This window comes from Poecilia reticulata, linkage group LG5 (assembly GCF_000633615.1).
Source record: "Poecilia reticulata strain Guanapo linkage group LG5, Guppy_female_1.0+MT, whole genome shotgun sequence".
In the NCBI taxonomy this organism is placed as follows: domain Eukaryota; kingdom Metazoa; phylum Chordata; class Actinopteri; order Cyprinodontiformes; family Poeciliidae; genus Poecilia; species Poecilia reticulata.
The window spans coordinates 11,453,479-11,474,243 of record NC_024335.1 but is presented as its reverse complement, the minus strand read 5'-3'; the positions used below and the strand labels follow the sequence as shown (position 1 = coordinate 11,474,243).

The following is a 20,765-nucleotide window of genomic DNA, read 5'->3' as shown; positions in this document are numbered from 1 at the left end:
GAGCTGAATTTAGCTTTGATATGAAACTACGAGATCCCAACAGTGAAGTTAATTTATACAAGGTGAATTAAAATGTCATATTTAAGCACAAACATAACAAAAAAAAAGCAGTTAAGACTTTGCCTAAGAACATGTAATACAGCTATAAAGTGTGATTGTTTTGGGAGCAAAAAGGGTATTTTCTTGCAGCTCTACTGAAATGTTATCTTTATTGTCACTTTGTCAGATAGTAAATGTTAAACCTGAACAAGCGGACAATTATAAGTGCTTTGCAACAAATGAGTATGGACAAGCAGCCTGTGCAGTCACCCTGAATGTTGTTGAAGGTATGAGTTCATATTTTCATAAGACAAAATAATTTTACTTCACCACAGCTAGTTATTTGTCCCGTTTGCTGCTTGTGTTTCTTCAACAGGCTTCAAGAAGAAACCACAGAATGGTAGGAAATGCAAATACTAATTAAGAAAATGCATCTTTTTTGTCTGTCAAGCAATAAAAACTGAATGATATATATTTTACTTACTTAAATCAACTTTTCCCACCCAATTTTTTTATTTTATTTTTTTTGCTTTTTTAGCAAATGTGTCAAATGGGCAGGGCACACAAGATTTCAGATCTATGCTTAAGAAAACGTAAGTTCACCTTGAGTTTAAGAATTATCAGTCATTTAAAACTATAAAACCTAGAGGAAGATATTTACTTTGATCTCTTTTCAGAACTGTGGTCACCAAGAAAAAACAACTTCCTCAACAAAAGGAGGGAGAAATTGATCCTAAACTCTTAGAACTGCTTCTGAGTGCACCAAAGAAAGACTATGAAAGAATCTGTTTGGAGTTTGGCGTTACTGACTTCCGCTGGTTACTGAAGGAACTCAAACAGATAAAAAAGGAGAGGGAAGATGAGCAATCAAAGGTGCTGACTGATATTAATGACTGTACAAATAGTGAGAATACATTTTCAACCAACAAAACATATTTTTTTGACAAATCAATTTGTATTTTGATTTTAGTTATTTCTTTTTTTGCATGAGGCTTTTATGCCCTGCAGCTAAAGCAGGGCATAATTATATATTAAAAGGCATACGTTCAATACTATAAGTTGCCAAAAGTAAGCAACTTTGCAGTCGTATTATTATTAATGTATGGTTTTTTATCTTTACATCATAGGTTGTAGAAAATCTGGATAATATTAAACAAATTGAAGTGAAATCGTCTGGAAGAGCTGAATTTAGCTTTGATATGAAACTACGAGATCCCAACAGTGAAGTTAATTTATACAAGGTGAATTAAAATGTCATATTTAAGCACAAACATAACATCTGAATGATCAAAAAATCTTCAATAAACAAAATAAAAATCTTATTTTTGACAAGGATGGGACCTTGATTCCATATGATGATGACAAAAACTCAAAGCACAGTCTTCAGAAAACTGGAATAAACTACCTTTTCAGCATCAAAGACCCTCAGCGAGAGGACGCTGGATTTTATCAAGTTGATGTTGAAGAGACCAATGTTCTTACAACAGACTTTCAAGGTAAGCCCTAATTATTACACTTAAAATCAACACAGCTATATTGGGAATTTATTAGAAATAAAGCATTGTGCCTTTTTCCACCTCTCCTAGTACCCGATGTGGAGTTTGTAGCAAAAATCAAGGACAGTAAAGTCACTGAGAACGAAGATGCAATCTTTCAGTGCGTTTTGTCAACACCTCTCAACAAAATAACTTGGTCAAAAGAGGATGCGTCACTGGAACATGGTGGTAAATATGAGATCACCATCTCAGAGGACAAACTTACTCACACCCTGAGAATAAAAGATTGCCAAATGGCAGATAAGGGAGCATATTATGCCCTTGCTGGCATAACCTCCAGTAGCGCCTCACTCACAATCCAAGGTACATAGTCCTTTTTTACTAAAACATATTAGTATTTGTCTATAATCAAATACAAGTTAAACCTAATCTTTATCCAGGGTCTGCAAAAATTGCTTCATGTTGTCATTTCTGATTTTTTTTCTTATCTTGCATGTGTGCCAACTATCATTCAGCTGATTCAAGTGGGCGTAAGGGCACCAAAGCCAGTGATAAGTCTAAGCTGATCTCAGAAGAGCAGGATAAGTTTCCAAAAGAAAATACTGAAATGGACACAGCAAAGCAAACAAAGGCTGAAAATGATGGTGCAGACAAAGATGCACAAGAAAAAGTAGAAGATGGCAAAGAAGGAAGAGTAGGAGGGGAAGGTGGAGATGGTAATGGTGGAGATGGTAACGGTGAAGGTATATGTGATGGAACAGGAAAAGGAAACGATGGAGACGAGAATGATGAAGATGGCAAAAATAAAAACCTACTAGATGATAAAAGCACAACAGATGATGGCAATGACAAGACAAAGAAGCAATCCAGAGCTGCTCTTTTGGTTTCTGACTCTGCCATAGGTAAAACTTTGATCAAATAATGAAAATTAATTCACATGTTCATACAAATGTGCAAGCTCCAAAATATATCACCGACAGTGATATATGTACAATTATCACAGCTATGGACTAAAAGAAACCAGTTAGATGGAAAAATGATCAACTGTTTTAACTGTAATAAAAACTGTTAGGATAAATATCAACATCTTCCTAAAATGATGGGCTAAGTCTTTTTTTTTGCCAAATTAATCTTTTGGCCAAAAAAATTCCTTACACATTATTTTACAAAAGTTACAATACTTTAATAGGTCCAGGGTGTACATTATTTCAGTTCTAGAGTCCATCTATGCATCCATTATAATATACATTTGTAAGATTAAATGTTTCACTTAGTCAGAAATCTTTTGATCAAATTAGCAAAAAAGTGATTTGTAAGAAAATGTTATGGCTTAAAACAGTAAGAAAAGTGTACCTAGCTGCAAAGAAGCCTGAAAAATTGGCCTAAGTATTTAGGTCTGAAAATGTTAAGATTGTGAGTAATCAGTTTTCATATGATGTTAAAGAGAGCAGACGTTGTCTTAACACTTTTTTCCTGTCATTGTCCCATTGTCAAAATGCAGACCGAGGAGTTCAGTTTGTCAGAGGTCTGTCAGATATAAATGCCAAAGTTGGTGAACGAGCAGAGCTGTCCTGCAAACTAAACAGTGAAACCTCTGAAGGACGCTGGTATAAAAATGGAAAGCTGGTAAATCAAAAAAAGAATTGTACAGTACAGCTACAATGAAACCTTTTAATCATTTACACAAAAATGTCTTACGATTTTTCAAATTCTTGGTATGCTTTTTTTTATCTGATAAGCTGACAGAGGAAGATGGCGTAAAGATAATCAAAGATGGAGCCTGTCACATATTAATGATTGAATGCTGCAAAAAAGACGACACTGCTGTGTATCGCTTTGAAGCTGAAGGACGCAAATCAGAGGCAACACTGAATATCCAAGGTCAGAATAATAACAATTTTGAAATAAAATTTTAATGGCAACTTTGTCAAACAAAATGCTTGTTTTTCCTTTTACACTACAGACCCACCAAGACTCGACCCTGATGCTCTAGGTGAATTTACAAATCCAGTGATTGTTAGGGTAGGTGACAATGCCGAGTGGAAGCTGCCATTCTCAGGTGGAGCACCAATGAACATACAGTGGTACAAGAATGACAACGAGCTTCTGCCTGCGGTCAATGTGAAAATTGACACTTCAGATACTGAGAGTCAACTGCGCCTTACCAAATGTCAAAGAAAAGATACTGGAGAAGTCAAAATCAAAATAAAAAATGAGTTTGGCGTCATAGAAGCTGTGTCAAGGCTTATAGTACTTGGTAGGTTTACATTGACAAAAGAATAGATCAACTCTTTATCCTTAGCAAACCATAAACTTCACCCATTTTGCCAACAGACAAACCAACACCCCCACAAGACCCTGTTGAGATAACAGAGAGTGCGGTTACTTCTGTTGAATTCAAATGGAAACCACCAAAAGACAGCGGTGGATGTCCAGTTACCAATTATATCATAGAACGGCAACAAGTGGGACGAAATAAATGGACAAATCTGGGAGAGATCCCTTGCATCCCTAGCTACAAGGACACTGATGTGGACCCTGGCAGAAGATACTGTTACAGGATTAGAGCCAAGAATGCTGAAGGCATCAGTGATTACCTGCAGACAGGGGACATACCAGCTGGTGTATTACGTAAGTCTTCCAACAGAGCCAAATTTATATCTGTAAAAAAGTGTGATATATTGTGGCTAAAAGTGCAGGGTGCTCAACCTTTGACAAACTGCTAAGACTTTAGACATATTAACAAGACAAATGTAAAATGATCACAGATTGTAAATGGTCATGGGCGGAAATCCCAGGGGGTTCGGACTCCCCCCAATCTTGGAAAAGTCTCAAAAAAATCATAAATTAAACTTTTGTATTTAAACAACATCAATATGAAAAGGCAAAAGAAACAAAGAACATAGTCAATCTGCCATTCATCTAAGAAAGACATAAGAGTGATTTTTTAAGTCCACACCACCACTGTCAGAACATTGGTTCAGTCCAAAGTTTGGGAGGAGCAACAACAGTCCTGCAAAGGACACCGGCTCCGTTAGAGCCACAGAGTAGGTGAGCTAGCTGTGGCTCTCCAGCACAAACAAAAAAACCCTCCAGTAAGTAAACACTTACAGCAAAAGACATGCAACACCTTTTATTTACGTTCACTGCTTAATAGAAATAAATACATTAACAATAAAAATCAGACTGCAATTTGTCACTTTGGCTGAATCATGATAAACAGCCTTGCTATGCCTTGGAAATCAAAATTAGCAAACTGGCTACATTTCTTTGATAGACTTAAGCTTTTTTGTCAAAGATAGCAAATATTTAAATCATATTTAGCTCTTAAACTCTTACGTTAATGAGAAGAGTTTGAAACGGGAGGGAGCAGCTGAGCATTACCACCAGCCGACAGCTCAGTGTGGTAGCCGAGAGCAGACAAGAAATAGAGCAGATAGAAAAACAGAAAGGTATGCCTTTATTTCTTACCATCTTCAACGTAAAACCACAAAAGTTAAAAATAAGTAAATAAATTTAAAATAAAATTTTCCATAAAAATCCTGGTTCTTTGAGCTTTAACATTAAGTTATGATACTTCCCAGATATTCATTAATTCTTGGTTGTCAGTCAGCCAGGAAATGGCAAAACCAAAAAAGATTTAAAAAGAAAGCAACTTAGCAAGTTATAATTTAAATAACACATAACTTGTATGAGAGCCACTACAATAAAACAATATTTATGAGGAATTTTATCAAGTGGAGTTGATCATTAAAGCTTGTATATATTTATTTAGAGCCTTAGGTTTTTGTAAAGTTGTAGCACAGATTAGATCAGTGACGCTGAACCAAACTCATATCTAAACTTCCATGAGCCTCAACAATTTGTTTCATGAAAAAGACATGTGCATTGCCACTTACTAGTCAGTTTTGGTCTTGCAGCATGAACACATTAAAAACTTTTCAAGCCACATTTTACATTATATTTCACTGTAACTTTGCCGACCCCCCCAAAATTGCTCTTAAGAAATTTCCCTGTTTATTATCCCCCCAATAATGAAATGGGATTTCCTCCCTTTCAAATGGTCTAATGCTCTAATGCATAATCATGGAAATCACTTGCTATGCTCATACCAAGACTTCCACAAAAAAGAAACTAAATATAAAAATATATTCTTTATGCAACAGGTTACCCTGGATCACCAACGGCACCCAAAGTGGTGAGTGCCTTCAAAGACTGCATCAACCTGTCATGGTGTCCACCCTGTGACACAGGGGGAACCAAAATTATTGGGTACAACTTGGAGAAGAACAAGACAGGCACAAATTACTGGAGCCTTGTAAATCAAAATGGGCCAATTACAGGTACGACGCAAGCTACAACAGTTTAAAGAGAGATGTTTTTTTAGCAGAATGCGGCATATGCCGAATTGAATTGTGAGTGACATAATAGCAGCTTTTTCCTTCCTTCTCAGATACAAAGTATGCAGTGAAAGATGTTTTTGAGGGTGCAGAATATCGATTTAGAGTTTCTGCCATCAACTTATCTGGTGCTGGAGAACCCAGTATTCCATGTGAGGCAGTTATTGCAAGAAATCCCAAGAGTAAGTCAGCCACAAATTACAACTGAATTGTATTAAAGTTCTTTTTACACACAGAAAATATAAAAATCTTAAAAGGGAATACAGTTATACTTTTTTTTCTTTTTTTGCTTTTGTGTGCTTTCAGAACCTCCAGGAAAAGTGATAGACCTTAAAATAACATCTTCCAGCTACACTACATTTTCACTGGCTTGGACTAAACCAAAGGAAGTGAAAGGTGTAGAAGATGAAGCCCAGGGTTACTATGTGGAAATCAGACCAATAGAGAGCCTTGAATGGACCTGCTGCAATGCCACTCCAATTAGCTTAACTTCCTACACTGTGCTGGGCCTCAAGGCAATGGCTTCATACTGGGTGAGAGTAATTGCCACAAATTATGGTGGAAATGGGGAACCTCAAGGATTTGATAGCTACATCATTGCCATGCCACCTCCTGGTAAGAAATTTAGTTTAAGTCTATTAACACCACAAGATTTTTTTTTTTCATTTTTCAGGCATTATGTAATATCTTCACCAAAATATTCTTGTTAGTTTTTCCTAATTAACTTATAATCATGCAACATGTCACCAAATCAGTTTTCTTGTCTTTGTGTAGTGCAATTTTGCAGTTTCAAAGTTGGAATAGTGAATAGTGGCAATTAATGATGGAATATGCTGACAACAATAAAATTATAATTGTCCAAAACAAACAAACAAAAACTACAAAGACATAACTAAAACCAACATAGCATTTTGCAACTATTAAAGTAATTTGTTTTGGTTGATTTCCAGCAAAACAATTCTAGCTTTGTGTTGCATAGCTTCTTACTGTGTGAGGAGCTGAAGAAAAGGCTTCAGCTTTTTCTGAATTCAGTCGTACTACACTGTGGATGAGTCATCAGGAAGCACTAGACCAATAAAATGTGTTCAGTAAATTTTACCACAGTACAGGATATGGATCTGATTTATGAACACGTTTTGCACACACCATTTTTCCCTATCATACTGCCTTGGCAGTACAAAATAAATGTCGCAATATTAACCTGCTATCTTGCAAAAACAATTAAATTAAACTTAGATTTTTTTAAATCTAACACACAGTGAGACCAAAGTTCAAGGACCGCAACATGAAGACCTTGATGGTGGTGAAATCTGGAAACACTATCCGAGTCAACATCAACTTTGAGGTATAAAACCTTCTACCATGGATTGTGTGAAAATGTGCCTCATCCAATATTTTTGGTGATTATTTTGTTTGCATCATCTACAGGCTTCTCCGATGCCTGACATTTCTTGGGTAAAGGACGGAATTCCTTTGCTCAAACATGTGACTATAACCAGTTCAGATAGAGGATCTCAGTTGTTAATTCCCACATCTGAAAGATCAGATAGTGGCATCTACATGATCACTGTCAAGAACATTGTTGGCCAGGAAAGCTTCAGTGTTGAAATCAGAGTTACAGGTAAAATTCCAGCATTTAGATATGGCTGTACATCTGAATAAACAGAGCAAAGCTTACAAAGAAATCAACAATAAGAGCAAATGTTCTCTGTTGAAGTGAAAAAAGAAAGTGATTTAAAATGTCTTAACAGTATACGGATCTGCGCAAAAATATTGGTCCTACATAGGGCTAAAAATCCAGATGAAGTCTGTAAAGCCAATTAAATGCATAATAAAGGATCCCATCCTGCTGCCAAGAACTACAGAAACCACAAGACACTTCTAACAATTTTGTCCATACATTAGAATGTAAAGTTGGAGTTTTTGTTGCCAAATCAGTTGTATGTAGTTAAAAGTAGGATTTTACAGAACTTTCATGTAGTGTTTTAGAATTATCAAACTATTAAAATTACATAACTAAAGGAATATAGCACGCATTGGTTTCAGATGCATTATACCTGCACATATTACTGTCATTCAGTAATAAGGTCAAAACCATAATTTCAGGGCATCATAACATGATGTGATTTCTTTAATTTAAAACAGAAGAGGAACAATTATTCCTTCTGATGCTAATATTACATGCATTATTACATTTAGACTATGTTATTTCTAAGATGTTCAATTGTCTTTTTGATTTTGATCTATAGACTTTGGTAAAACATCCACAAAATTTAGTGGTGGATTTTCTGCTTTTTGTGCCAAATATTACACCGTTTATTTTCTATGCTTTTTAAAGATCAGCACAAGCATGACGAAGGCTATGTACTAATTTAGCCATCTTGGGTTACAGACATGCTAACTGTAGTTTTAAAAACAGTGTAAGCTTAAAACATACTCTCTCTACATTCAAGGGGAAAAAAATAAAATAAAATTAGTCACTGCAGCATTTTTCTGGCATCTTATTAACCAAATTTTAAACCTCAGGACATTTCTGACAAGAAAAAAAAATATGATCAGGGAATAAACCTTTCAAAAACCTTTCATACTGGTAGCCAATTCACCTTTGAAGAACAAAGTCCAAAATTTAAAGGGGGATTAATCAGCCTTTCTATCTGTGTCCTGGTTTTCTTTTAGATGACCCCAAGCCTCCAGGCCCTGTAGAGCTGGATGAGAACATACCAGGAACAGTGACTCTATGCTGGGCTCCTTCTCCAGATGAGAAAAGAGATGACAGACTACACTATCTGGTGTCCAAGAGGGACTCCTTCAAGCGCACTTGGAGGACAGCAGCTGACAACCTTTTTAACAACAAGTTCACAGTTGTCAACATTATGCCTGGGCGGGAGTACTACTTCAGAGTGTTTGCGAAAAACGACATGGGCCTGTCACCACCATCTGAGTCCCCAGTGTTTGCTTTAAAAAAGGAAAAAGGTTTGTGTGAATTTTGAGACAATTTAAAAGGGACAACAAAGGAACACAAAAAGAATTCACGAAAAGAAATGCATATATACATTTGCAATTCTAGTAATAGAAGTTATCCTTTAGTAATGTGTGTTGGTAACATTTAATTTGTAAAATATATTTGCTTTAGAAGCAAAGCATGATTTTTACAACCAACTCACTAAATTTGGTGCAAAGAAAGTAACAGAAAGGACTCAGCATCATACATGGCCTTATATGAAACAGATTACTGTTACAGCAGTCAAGACAAATATTTATGTAGGCATATTGTAAATAACTTGTGCAAATGTAGCATCTACTGAAATCATCTAAACGTTGACCATGTCTCATCATTTTACAGTTTATGTTGACTTGCAGTAACATTAATGAATTTATCCTTCAGGAAAGTTCAAAGTAGACATGCCACAGATGAAAGCCCTGGATTTTGAGTCACCTCCTTCATTCATTATCCCCTTAAAGAGACGCACAGCTCCTGAAGGATATGAATGCTACATGAGCTGTGCAGTAAAAGGTGACCCAGCGCCACGTGTAACTTGGTACTACAACAACATCAGCCTCAACACAAACACAAACTACCACATTACAAATGTATGTGGAGTTTGCTCATTGCTAATACTACGAGTGGGACCCAAAGACCATGGGGAATACAGAGTTATCATTGAGAACAAACTAGGGAATGCAGAGTCCTCCATGACACTAAATGTTAGAGGTAAGCTATAAAAAAATTGTTTAAGATCCATGAAATGGAGAAATGTACCAAGATGTCACGATGAAACATTTGAGTGTGTGCTGCAAATGAAACATGATGAAGATAAAAATGTGTTTCTTTACAGAATGAAGTGGACTAGTAACATCAAGAATCAGTCAGAACCATGAGATTCCTCACTGCATTTCCAATCAATAATGGAAACTTATATATGGATTTTAAACTGCCACCCTTTTCAATAAAGTGATCCACCAAACTCATATGAATCTTTCTGTTTATCAAAGATTTGAAAATTGTAATAAAAAAGTTGCGTTTGTTCCTTGTTTTGTCAAACATATTAATGTTACCATGGTATATTTGCAACCTGCCTCTCCATGCATATATAATATGAAATGTGTTTTAAGGGTTCAGAACGCAATAGTTGTTTTAGATGTTACTGAAAAGGACCCAAGGTTGCACAGTGGCGCAGTTGGTAGAGCTCTTGCCTTGCAGCAAGAAGGTTTCTGGGTTCGATTCCCGGCCCTGGTCTTTCTGCATGGAGTTTGCATGTTCTCCCTGTGCATGCATGGGTTTTCTCCGGGTACTCCGGCTTCCTCCCACAGTCCAAAAAACATGACTGTCAGGTTAATTGGCCTCTCCAAATTGTCCCTAGGTGTGAGTGTGTGGGTGCCTGGTTGTTTATCCTGTATGTCTCTGTGTTGCCCTGCGACAGACTGGCGACCTGTCCAGGGTGACCCCGCCTCTCGCCCGGAACGTTAGCTGGAGATGGGCACCAGCAACCCTCCCGACCCCACTAAGGGACAAGGGTGTAAGGGTGTATTCTAATGTATTCCCCCAACCAGAGCTCATTATAAACATTATGTTAAAATCAGTTTCACAGAACAGTCATTGTGAAGCACCTACATAGAAAGGGTAATTTTATAAATGGGGCAAACATTATAATAAATAGAAATTTCACATAATGGGGAGTTGAAGGTCATTTGTACATTTGTTTTCTGTGTTGTTAGAATCCTGCGTGCACACTGGATTCTAACAACACAGAAAAAGTCGCCACCCCCAAAAAAAGTCACATTAATATTTTGTTGGATCACCTTTAGCTTTGATTACGGCACACAGTCGCCAGGGCATTGTTTCTATAAGATTCTCCAATGTCACAAGGTTCATTTCCATCCAGTGTGGCATTTATTTTTCACCAAGATCATGCATTGATGATGGTACAGTTTGAATACTGCACAAAGCCTGTGCCAGCATATCCCAACAATTCTCAATGGGGTTGAACATTGTTGTGGCAGGCAATCCATGTGTGAAGATTATGTCTCACACTCCCTGAACCACTCTTCCAGTTTGACCACAATGAACCCTGGCATTGTCATCTTGAAATATCCTCCATAAGGGAAGGAAAAAAAAAACATTGATAGAATAACATGGTCAATTCAGTAGTCAGATGACTTCATAATGTTGCTTAATGTGGGCCTGACCAACCAGGAACTAGAAATAAGGGGTGCATCGTTTCTTACCCTGACATGCCAATCACTCTGAAACAGGGTAAATCTGTAGTAATCTAAATACATGCCCTCCTGCCATTGTTCCAGAGTTCAATCCATATTCTTCCTTGCAACCTGAAGGCTTTTTTCTTAATTTAGCCTCACTAGTGTTTTTTTATTGCTAAAATTCAAATCCTGCAAGCTTCTTTCACAAAATGTTTGTGAAAATGCCCTTACTTTCAATATTAGCACAGCCCTGAGCTTGATATTTTCTCTGCTTGATATGTCAATGATTTGATCTTTTTCTAAAAAGACTAACATTTTCCATGACAATAATTAGTGTCTTTACACATGGTTGTTTAAGAAATGACGATAGGCAGTGGGTCATTGGGGTTAAATAACTTGTTGCCAACTGTGACAGACTGGCGACCTGTCAAGGGTGTACCCCACCTCTCGCCCCATTGACCGCTGGACATGGGCACCAGCACCTCTGCTGTCCCCAATGGGACAAGAGTGTAAGAAAATGGATGGATGGCTGGATGGATGGATGGATGGATGGAACTTGTTGTCGAGTGAAAGATCTGACCATGTGGTAATTTTGCAATAGAAGGCTCTTATCTGTTGGCTAAATTAAATCCAGATGATGACTTTATCTGGCCAAGTTGTGTACATGCTTTAATATCTAAAATCATACCTAAATAAATCTTTACTTAGTGAAATGGTAATTATCTTGAGTACAAACTTAATAATATGTTAGACTATACTGCTAATATGTTTTGCTTGATCTCTGCAAAGTCAAAGAATATTAACACATAACTAATATTACTCTAATAATAAAAAGCTCTTTTTAATTAGGTGGATGCTGGCAAACTATGGCAAAATAATAATTTGAGTAAATATGTTAAAGATTGCCATTATTTGGCTTCCAGCTAACTTTGATAGTTACAAGACCATGTAAGGACAAGCTTAAAATTCATAAATTCAGGAAATACTAATTCAAAGACGTTATACCTGGTGAAGTACATTGCACAAGCAGGCTAAGAAAAGTAGGCTACATGCTAAAAAAAATAGGCTACATGTTACTACGATGTACATAAAATAGCCTACATAAACAAGAATGCATGCATGTTATTTGCATAAAATATGTTAGCCTTTTAATTAATGTGTATTTAACACACTTCACTTCTTCCATGTACTGCTGAACATTCCAATGGTCTTAATGACAAGAAAAGAACTACAAACACAAGGGAAACCTACCTTTTCGCCACCGCTGGTTGCTAAAGGTAGCCACGCTGAATCGAAGCTCCAGTCATTACTTCCACCAGCCACAAGTCAAAGACGTTAATTCAAGAAAAAGCTTCAAACTTTTCAGAAACCCAAGAGTTGCTTAAGTTCTCGTAAATTTTCCAGCATCAACAGCGTATTTTATACATGTGTTTTAAAACAAGTTAGTCTTGTGTAAAGCATCGACTTCCTGATTGCAGTAAAGAGCGTTAGCTTACAAACTTCCAGCAGGTGGCGGTGATTAAAGGTGAGCAGATTAACTTCCTGTTTCTCTGTTGGCCACGTTTATTCTAACGAAGAATGTCGAATATGAAGGCTATAGGTAACATTTTTTTGTTAGATAAAAATTATATAAATTTAGGGTCGTCGTGTGGCTAAGTGGTAGAGCAGATCAGTCCTCAACACAGTTGTCCCAGGTTCGTTTCCCGGACCATTTACAGCATGTCTTTCCCTTCTCTCTGTCTTTCTCCCTGTCCAGCCACTGAACATAAGCTACCGCATTGGAAATTGTAGATTTTAAGCAGTTTATTAAATAGAGTTCTGTTCAAGTTGATGAACGGAACTAGCCATGATCTACGTTTTGAACAATACAAACTCTACCGTTTGTGAAATTCTTTCATACGTTATGTGAAAAGAAAGTAAAATCTGAAAGTTTATTAGCTCAACAATTTTGTAATTGCTATTTTAATAGGAAATAGAAATTTTCTACTAAAGTTCTATTTGCATGTCAAATAGAAGGTACTTCAAGACATGTAGCATCTGATCACAGGAGGAAATTTGCTCCTGCCATCTGATAATGTGTTGCAACTATTTTTACTTTTAATAGACATGTAACCAAGTCAGTGTGTGTGTGTGTGTGTGTGTGTGTGTGTGTGTGTGTGTGTGTGTGTGTGTGTGTGTGTGTGTGTGTGTGTGTGTGTGTGGGTGTGTAGCGGGGCAGGTGGAAGTGTTCACCCCACAAAACTTGTAGGCATACTTTTAAACTGCCTTTTTTGTTTTTGCTGTAAGTACTTTTGAAACCAGCAGATGGTGCTTGCTTGCTGAGCTGTAAAAATGAAGAACACTATACAAATATGAAAGACAACTTGAGAATTTGAGAAGGGAAAGACAGAGAGGCACTTTCATCTCTCAGTCTGTTGGCAAATAAGATAACGTTAACTTTGGGTTAAACGCAATGCTACCCTTGCAGCATTGTAAGTACAATGTGTACCTAAACTGCCAGAAAAAAAAAGTTCAGGGCTAATGCCAAATCCAGACTCTTTTTCTTTCTGCTTTTCTACTTTCTTGCTAAAGTATTCAAACTCCTTGAAGAAACTCCTGTCACATTACAATTCCAAAGTTTAATGCATTATACAAATGTTAAGTAAAAATAAACAAGCAAAAAACACCAGAGAATAATGGCAGTATACTTAGATATAGCAGTGAAATAGAGGTTCTGTGAGACATGACTTGCAGATAAATATCTGGAAATGGGTCTATGGGTTTTTAATCAACATTCCTTTTCTGATAGATGTAAACAAATTCATTGCAGCTAGCTGCCTTCAAAAGTCACCTAATTAGAGTCTGTCTGTGTATAATTTAATCTCAGTATAAATCCACTTGATCATTGAAGGTCTCAGAGGTTTTTAGAGAACATTAGTAAACAAACAGCATAATTAAGATCAAGGAACACAGAAAGAGAGGTCAGTGAAGAAACTGGACATGCTTAAAATAGGGTTGGATTATAAAACAATATCTCAACAAGCATTTAGCATCTCACAGAGCACTACTTAATCCATAATCTGGAAATCAAACTAAGATACTGCAGATCAAACTAGGATATTACAGATCTACAAAGACATGAAAAACATGCCACATTTAAAGTGTTTTAGATCTGTTGATATTGTTTCATTTTTTGTTTTAAATATTTGAAATACTGGTGACATGACCTTTCCTGTTTTATCCATTCCTCTCAAGCTGTTGAACACTCAACAATTTTGTTTTTGTTTGTGTTTTGTTTTCATAAACATAGTAATTTGAATCACTTACTTCAGTAAAATATGCCACTTCACATCAGAAATGTTACAAACAACTTCATTTAAATCCATGTGTACACACATATAAACACACCCTACGGTCTACAGCCCGCCTACTCCTACCACTCCCCCACATTCTCAAACGTGTGTTCTTTCACTCACATCTGATTTGTGTTTCCATCTCATGAAGATCACACTGGCATTCTTCAAACTGAGACAACCTCACCTGAATCCCGTCTCGGACAAGGTGCTTTTTATAACTTGTAATATATATATATATTTTTTTTCTTTGTTTTGGTATTTTGTATCAGAGTACAACTGCATGCAGTGGTCCCAGCAGTGCAAGAACAATGTCATCTCTACTTTCTCAAAACAAAGATGAGCCGTACATCAGAAAATCGCTGTCTGACTCTTGTCCAGCTTCGTCTGCTGCCAACACCAGAAGCCTGAGGGTAAGGCCTGATTCTCTTTTATCTTTTCTTTGTGTTGTTAGAGAATATGCCTAAATAGATTTCATGCCAAAAGAGACACCCCGTAATGAAATGTTATGATAGTTCCTGAGCAACTTTGAACAAAATATTTTTACTACTTTAAAAGTAAAAATTGAGCGTTGTATTTTGGAAAATAATTATTAAAATGATATATTTGAGCATAAATAGAGATGACTGTTCTAGTGCTTTTTGTTACAGATAAGATAATTCCAGTGAAGGTATAAAAATATATAAGTTCCAAAAACGTGAGCTATGCTCATTCAGTTTAAGTATAATACACTAATGCTGTATTTCATATGTTATTTTGCTATTGAACAAAATATGTGTATGTACTTACTAAGTGAAAATTTATATTTTCCTATGAGAATCAAACATTTCTGTTTCCGAATTAGATCATAGTGTATTATGTAAGACCGGCACTATGTTCTTGATTGTATATGGAGCTGACAACCACATTTAGCATGTCCAGAAAACCTTTAAATATCAAAAAATAACTTTAAAGTATGGTCTTTATTATATATTTTGTACAAACTTTATGATTGACCCACAATGTTATATAATTCTTTATGTTGATGTCCATGAAAAAATTTAGAAGAAAGCTTTGGGCGGACTATACGTACATATATATTTGATCTTATATATTTGTGTAAAACTTACTTATGGCATAAGGCAGACATCCAGAAAATACCAGCATGTGAGTAAAAGCTAGAGAGGAGAAATGTAGACTGTAAAGAACAGAACAGAATGACTTGTTCAAAGACCACAGTCATAAGAAAAGAACAACAGTTTGGTTTAGAAGATTGTGATGGTGGGAACTCAAAGTATTTATAGATGTTTATGTCTCAGCTAATCCTAAGGGAAGCTAATATTTTCCACTCGTCAGCAGGAATAAAAAAGTCTCGAGGGATGTGGGAGGACTGGAGGAAGACAGGAAAAACACTTTTAAGCATGAATAATTGAATAATTAATTGGGCAAATGTGATAGTATCTGTTTACATGATGACACATTGTTTAAATCAACATGCTTGAGTCTATGATTAATAACTTTTTACCAAGTATAGTCAGTCACATGTTGTGAGATATCCTTTAAGGGGTTGATTTCAGGGTCTGGTGAAGATCCAGAGCTTCTTTAAATGTCTGAACAAAGGCACTGCAGTGTTTACACAGACTGTCTGTAACAGAAAGTCTTGGCTCTTCTTTCTATTTTAGACTTCCAATTAATTGTGTTTGACATAAGTCTCTTTGAGCACAAATCTAAGGTCTGCTTCTATGTTGAGGTATTTGGTGTGCTTTAGAATCGATGAGTGCACAAGTAAACTGTCAGAAGTTATCTTTTTTTGATATTACACATCTTCGCATGAAAACATAACTTAAATGTTAGCTTTTGTAATTCAAAATGACATCTGTATGTGTCTGTAAAAAGCAATGTAGAGCATATCAGATTATGTTTGTGATACAATAACTAACATGACAGGGCATTCAAGGATTAAGAGTTTTTTATGCTTATAAAGAAACACATCTACAATAGTTGAATCCTTATACCATCAGCCTAACGGTGAATTCTGATGCTGAAGGTCATGCAATTGTTACTTTAAGCTGTGCATTTGAGCAAACGGTTATCTTAACCATGGGCTGACAGTGTAGCACTTATGACTTATGGTAGCTGTTATTCACTAGTATGACAGTAATGTACAAACAATGAAAATTACCGAACACAACCAAAATGATCAGGTAAATGGCTAAAAAACATTGTCAGTCTTCTATCTAAACTCCCTTACAGGAAAAAATGTGTTCCACTTGCACAGAATGAGAAATGAGAAGGAGATTACTCATTTATGTTAGCTGGATATAGTTGTTAAAGTTTACTGTTTTTTTTTTTGCATAGCAACCCATTGGATTTATGTAATAAAAACTGAGTGCACTACATTTTTTAACGTGTTCCATTCATTGATGTCTCTGGATTACAATAAACTTAACACAATGGACTTTTTTTCCTTTTGTTTTTCTTATTTTTCTTCTTTAGAATGTTTGTATGAAACCCACTACCACTTTAATTATTGGCATTTAATTTAAATGTTGTCACTGCTTTGACCAATATTTTTGCTTGACATTTTCTGAGGACATAGACCACACAACCTTCCCTTACTAAGCAGGCAAAAGTTAACAAAATGTGAGCGTCTCTGCCAGAGTTATTACCTTTTTTGGATATGTTTAGCTATCTCTGCTTGTGAGCTTATTTAAGGGATCATTTCCTCTCTCCTCCTTTAACTTGCTTTGGTATGTCTGACTGCCATAAACTGTTTCATGGAACACATTAAAATGCCTCACATCATGTGTAAAATGACATTACTACAAGTAAAAATGTAAGCAGAAATGAAGCACATATTAATTTATTGATAAAATTAAAAATATTACTTTGGTTAAATAAGGTGAGGCTAGGTTGATCTTCACAAGAATACATGTATTTTATTTAAATAAAAGCTAAATATAGTCTAAAGCCTACTTTCTCTCTTCTAGCATGAAAGGCTGTCTAGGTAAGTTTTCTATGACTTTAAATACTGAATCACAAATAAAATCTATATGTTTTAATGGTCGCTAAAGTTTGAGAGTAACTGATAATGAGAAGTTATGTCTTTAGATTGGGCTCATCGAGCTCATCTGACGTCTCCAACGACGCGTCAACCAACCATGCAGAGTCCTACTTTTTACGAAGGGAGAACAGACTGTCTGCAAAGAAGAAGGCAGAAGAAGAGAAGATGAACAGTGACTATAAAAAGGCAAATGATGTGATTTGATTGTTGAACTTTTCACTTGGAGTTGTTGTAAATGGTGAAAAACAGTAAACCCTGTATCAATTCTCTTGTGTTAATACAAGTAATCTACATTATATAATATATAATTACATGATATATTAAGCTTATGTAAAGATTTGACCTTTGCCAGCTCAAAACCTCACATCACAGATACCACCAGTTTATTGTTCTTTTACGAAAGAAGAAGCAAAAAAGAACCCAAAATCCTTACCTGTAGGTGAGATTTAGTATATTATGTAGGGTGCCTACTCAGCAAAACAAAATTGGCTTTCGTCCTGGTTTACCCATACGCACAGTACAAATATTCTTTCCCTTCAGGTTCATGTTGAAAGGAGAAATTACAAACTAAAAATGCAGTAATGCCAGCGGTGAATCATTTCTAAGTAATTTTGCATGAAATCCTCACACATTACACACTTTTAAATAAGTCAATCTAAACTGAGCACACAGTTGTGCTTCAATACAAAAATGTATTGAAGTACAGTACATAATTGCGCTGAAGTACAATTTTACTTGTACTTCAATAATAGAACAATTATAATAATTAAATGTATTATTACACATGAAGAAATTAAGCTACCAGACTCCACATTTAGTTTTGTTGTTTTCTGATATCAGTTATATCAGTGATCTATATGTGTTTAATTGTTGTTTATATAATTTTGCCATTGTATGGATTTATTTAACCTTGCTCCATTTTGTTTTATTTGTTTCAATTTTGAGCTGTGAAATGAATCTGTGGAGATCCAAACATATGTGAATTTTACAGATGTATGAAAAGGCACTGGCAACAAATCAAAGGCTCAAGTCCCGACTAGAGACCAGCAAACAAGACCTGGCTTCAGTTCAGGACCAGCTGCAGACTGCGCAGGTGTGCAAATGAATTTTATTTTGGGCAATTTAACAACGACAACAACAACAATAATAATAATAATAATAATAATAATAATAATAATAATAACAATAATAATAATTATTATTATTATTATTTTACTGGAACAGAAGGGAAAACCAGATGATTGTACTTCTAAAATGCTTGAAGCAGAGAAAAAGGTACCCACTCATCAATCTGATGTTGTATGTTTTAAAAAACTGCCCTGTTCATGTTTAACAAATTATCTTTACAGGAAAGTTGGAGCCTTAAAAAGAGGATATCAGATATGGAAGAACAACTAAAGGTAATTTTTATTCATTTCATAAGCGTATTAATATTCCTACTCCAAGTGTTATTAAGCACACAAAAACTGTGTGAATGTTTGTGAGACATTGCGTTGACGATGGTTTTAGCTGGTATCCCTTGTCACCATTCTGTTGTTGGCTTTGGAAGCTGTGAGTACATCAACACCACAGCCACAGTGAACAACAATTGTTCACTGTCAAATGACAATAGTCTCCTCTGTGCTGCCCAAGAAAATTCCAACAAGAGCGTTTTGTTTTCTGTCAATGAATTGCCTTGACAAATATGGGATACTAGTCTGAAAATAAACCCTGACACAAAAGACACCATGAATGTGGATTGGTGTGTGTTTCTTTGTGTAGATGTATGATTGTTTGACTGAGTAGATTTGACTCAGAGACAGAAACAAAACTACATTTCAAAAATTAAGTTTGTAGCACTGTGATACTTACTGATCCATTTGGTGTTGAGTCATAGATATTGGTATGTTAACTATAGTGACTATTAACTATTTGATCTATGATTTCACTTAGCACGCATTTAGTTTTAAATTAATTTAAGCAGTAAAATCTATTGATTATGTGGACGTGGGGTTTAACTAAATCATGAATATTAAATTGGAGGACCAACTTTTTTAGTCGTGGTTAAAGCCATCAAAAGTTAGTTTTGATCAAACTGCTTAAAAAAGTAATTTAGTGTTTATTCACACACGTCCGCACTTGGTCAACACTTGTTTGGTGATGACTAAAAATGAGCTTCTTTTGTTTTCTGCTGTTCATTTCACATTGTGCTTTTTCTGGGTGATGATCACTACTCCGACTGGACAGAAAGGATGGGGGGCAGGACAAAGCACAGACCCAGAAAAAATTTACTTTGGAAGTCCTGTGTACTGTGTTTCTGTTGTGCATATTTGTGCTGTAGTTGAAAATGTAATACTGCTTTGAATGTCAAGAGAAGCTCATACAACGCAGGTTCCACATCCTGATTTTCTAATTTTGGAACGGCATCAGCAAACGCTGCTGAAAGCTGAATGAGGAAACAAACTGTGGTCCATTTAAAGAAGCTCAAATATGTTATGTAAAGTTATCTTTACATAACCCTCATCATAGCTATTGCTAATATTCATCGATCTAGTAGACCCACTTAACCTGGTAGGGTCATGCAGAGAGCTGGTTCCAGTCTTCAGGAGTTATAGGACAAGACACTTTGGAAACTTAACCAGTCTTCTGATTAGCTTACATCTAAACTTGATGCTTGTTTAGGCTTTTCTGTGCTTTTTGTCTTCAGGTGAAAGCTGAGCTGAAGCTAGAGAACCAGAGGCTGAAGGATGAGAATGGGGCTTTAATCCGTGTCATTACTAAACTCTCCAAGTAAAACAGGAAGCAGACGGGGGAGAGAAAGGGGGGACACATAAAAAGCTATTTTTAAATCCAGTAAAGGAATAAACTGACCTCTGAAATAACGTCTGAAAGGACTGTGGTTCTGCTGATGTTCTCTAAACGTAATTCTTTCTTGTACTTTTTTGTTGTGTAAAATATTAATTAAAGGTGTCTATCTACAAAAGGCTGTTGTTCTGGTTTTACACAATTTCTGCAGTGACTTAAAATCAAATTGTCGATCTTCATACTGCTTCTTATTTAGAATAGCAACTCTTTTGGACACAAAGTGAATTCAGTATTTTCTTTACAGCTAAACAAGTAAATGCAAAGTAATGGAAATTTTGGTCACTTCAGATAAGTACATCAGCTAGAGAGATAAAACTTATGGATAGAAAATAAATGTAAAGCACATGTTTTTGAGTCTGAGTAATTTGTGCAAATTAACATATGGCTATTATTTTATATTAAATTCCAATTC

At 35.8% G+C, this 20,765-nt stretch overlaps 2 protein-coding genes across 5 annotated transcripts in view; both read left to right on the top strand.

The window, feature by feature from the left end:
* Positions 1-9,904, top strand: part of LOC103464716 (immunoglobulin-like and fibronectin type III domain-containing protein 1) — a 16,524-nt gene extending 6,620 nt beyond the window's left edge. Inside the window, exons 5-25 of one of the 2 annotated variants that reach the window (XM_008409014.2) lie at positions 227-326; positions 416-439; positions 578-632; positions 717-912; positions 1,167-1,280; positions 1,373-1,535; positions 1,626-1,898; positions 2,051-2,257; positions 2,291-2,437; positions 3,037-3,161; positions 3,275-3,416; positions 3,499-3,792; positions 3,870-4,166; positions 5,702-5,878; positions 5,989-6,117; positions 6,242-6,550; positions 7,195-7,280; positions 7,364-7,556; positions 8,612-8,908; positions 9,321-9,647; positions 9,772-9,904. In XM_008409014.2, the coding sequence (XP_008407236.1) occupies positions 227-326; positions 416-439; positions 578-632; positions 717-912; positions 1,167-1,280; positions 1,373-1,535; positions 1,626-1,898; positions 2,051-2,257; positions 2,291-2,437; positions 3,037-3,161; positions 3,275-3,416; positions 3,499-3,792; positions 3,870-4,166; positions 5,702-5,878; positions 5,989-6,117; positions 6,242-6,550; positions 7,195-7,280; positions 7,364-7,556; positions 8,612-8,908; positions 9,321-9,647; positions 9,772-9,776 (3,660 nt within the window). In that variant the 3' untranslated portion in view covers positions 9,777-9,904. Of the gene's footprint in view, positions 1-226; positions 327-415; positions 440-577; positions 633-716; positions 913-1,166; positions 1,281-1,372; positions 1,536-1,625; positions 1,899-2,050; positions 2,438-3,036; positions 3,162-3,274; positions 3,417-3,498; positions 3,793-3,869; positions 4,167-5,701; positions 5,879-5,988; positions 6,118-6,241; positions 6,551-7,194; positions 7,281-7,363; positions 7,557-8,611; positions 8,909-9,320; positions 9,648-9,771 lie in introns of both variants that reach the window. The other variant, XM_008409013.2, reaches the window with a different exon arrangement.
* Positions 9,905-12,409: 2,505 nt separating this feature from the next.
* On the top strand, positions 12,410-20,471 carry LOC103464717 (protein phosphatase 1 regulatory subunit 12B-like). Of its 3 annotated transcripts, none has more exons than XM_008409016.2 (8): positions 12,410-12,659; positions 14,739-14,879; positions 17,436-17,452; positions 17,557-17,695; positions 18,501-18,602; positions 18,734-18,784; positions 18,859-18,909; positions 20,196-20,471. In XM_008409016.2, the coding sequence occupies exons 2-8, from the start codon at positions 14,778-14,780 to the stop codon at positions 20,280-20,282; spliced, it is 549 nt and encodes a 182-aa protein (XP_008407238.1). In that variant the 5' UTR covers positions 12,410-12,659; positions 14,739-14,777; the 3' UTR covers positions 20,283-20,471. The 3 variants fall into 3 exon arrangements, with proteins under 3 accessions (XP_008407238.1, XP_008407239.1, XP_008407237.1); XM_008409017.1 differs by lacking the exon at positions 12,410-12,659 and adding an exon at positions 12,713-12,734; XM_008409015.2 differs by lacking the exon at positions 12,410-12,659 and having other exon boundaries at positions 14,395-14,879.
* The last annotated feature ends 294 nt before the right edge of the window (positions 20,472-20,765 follow it).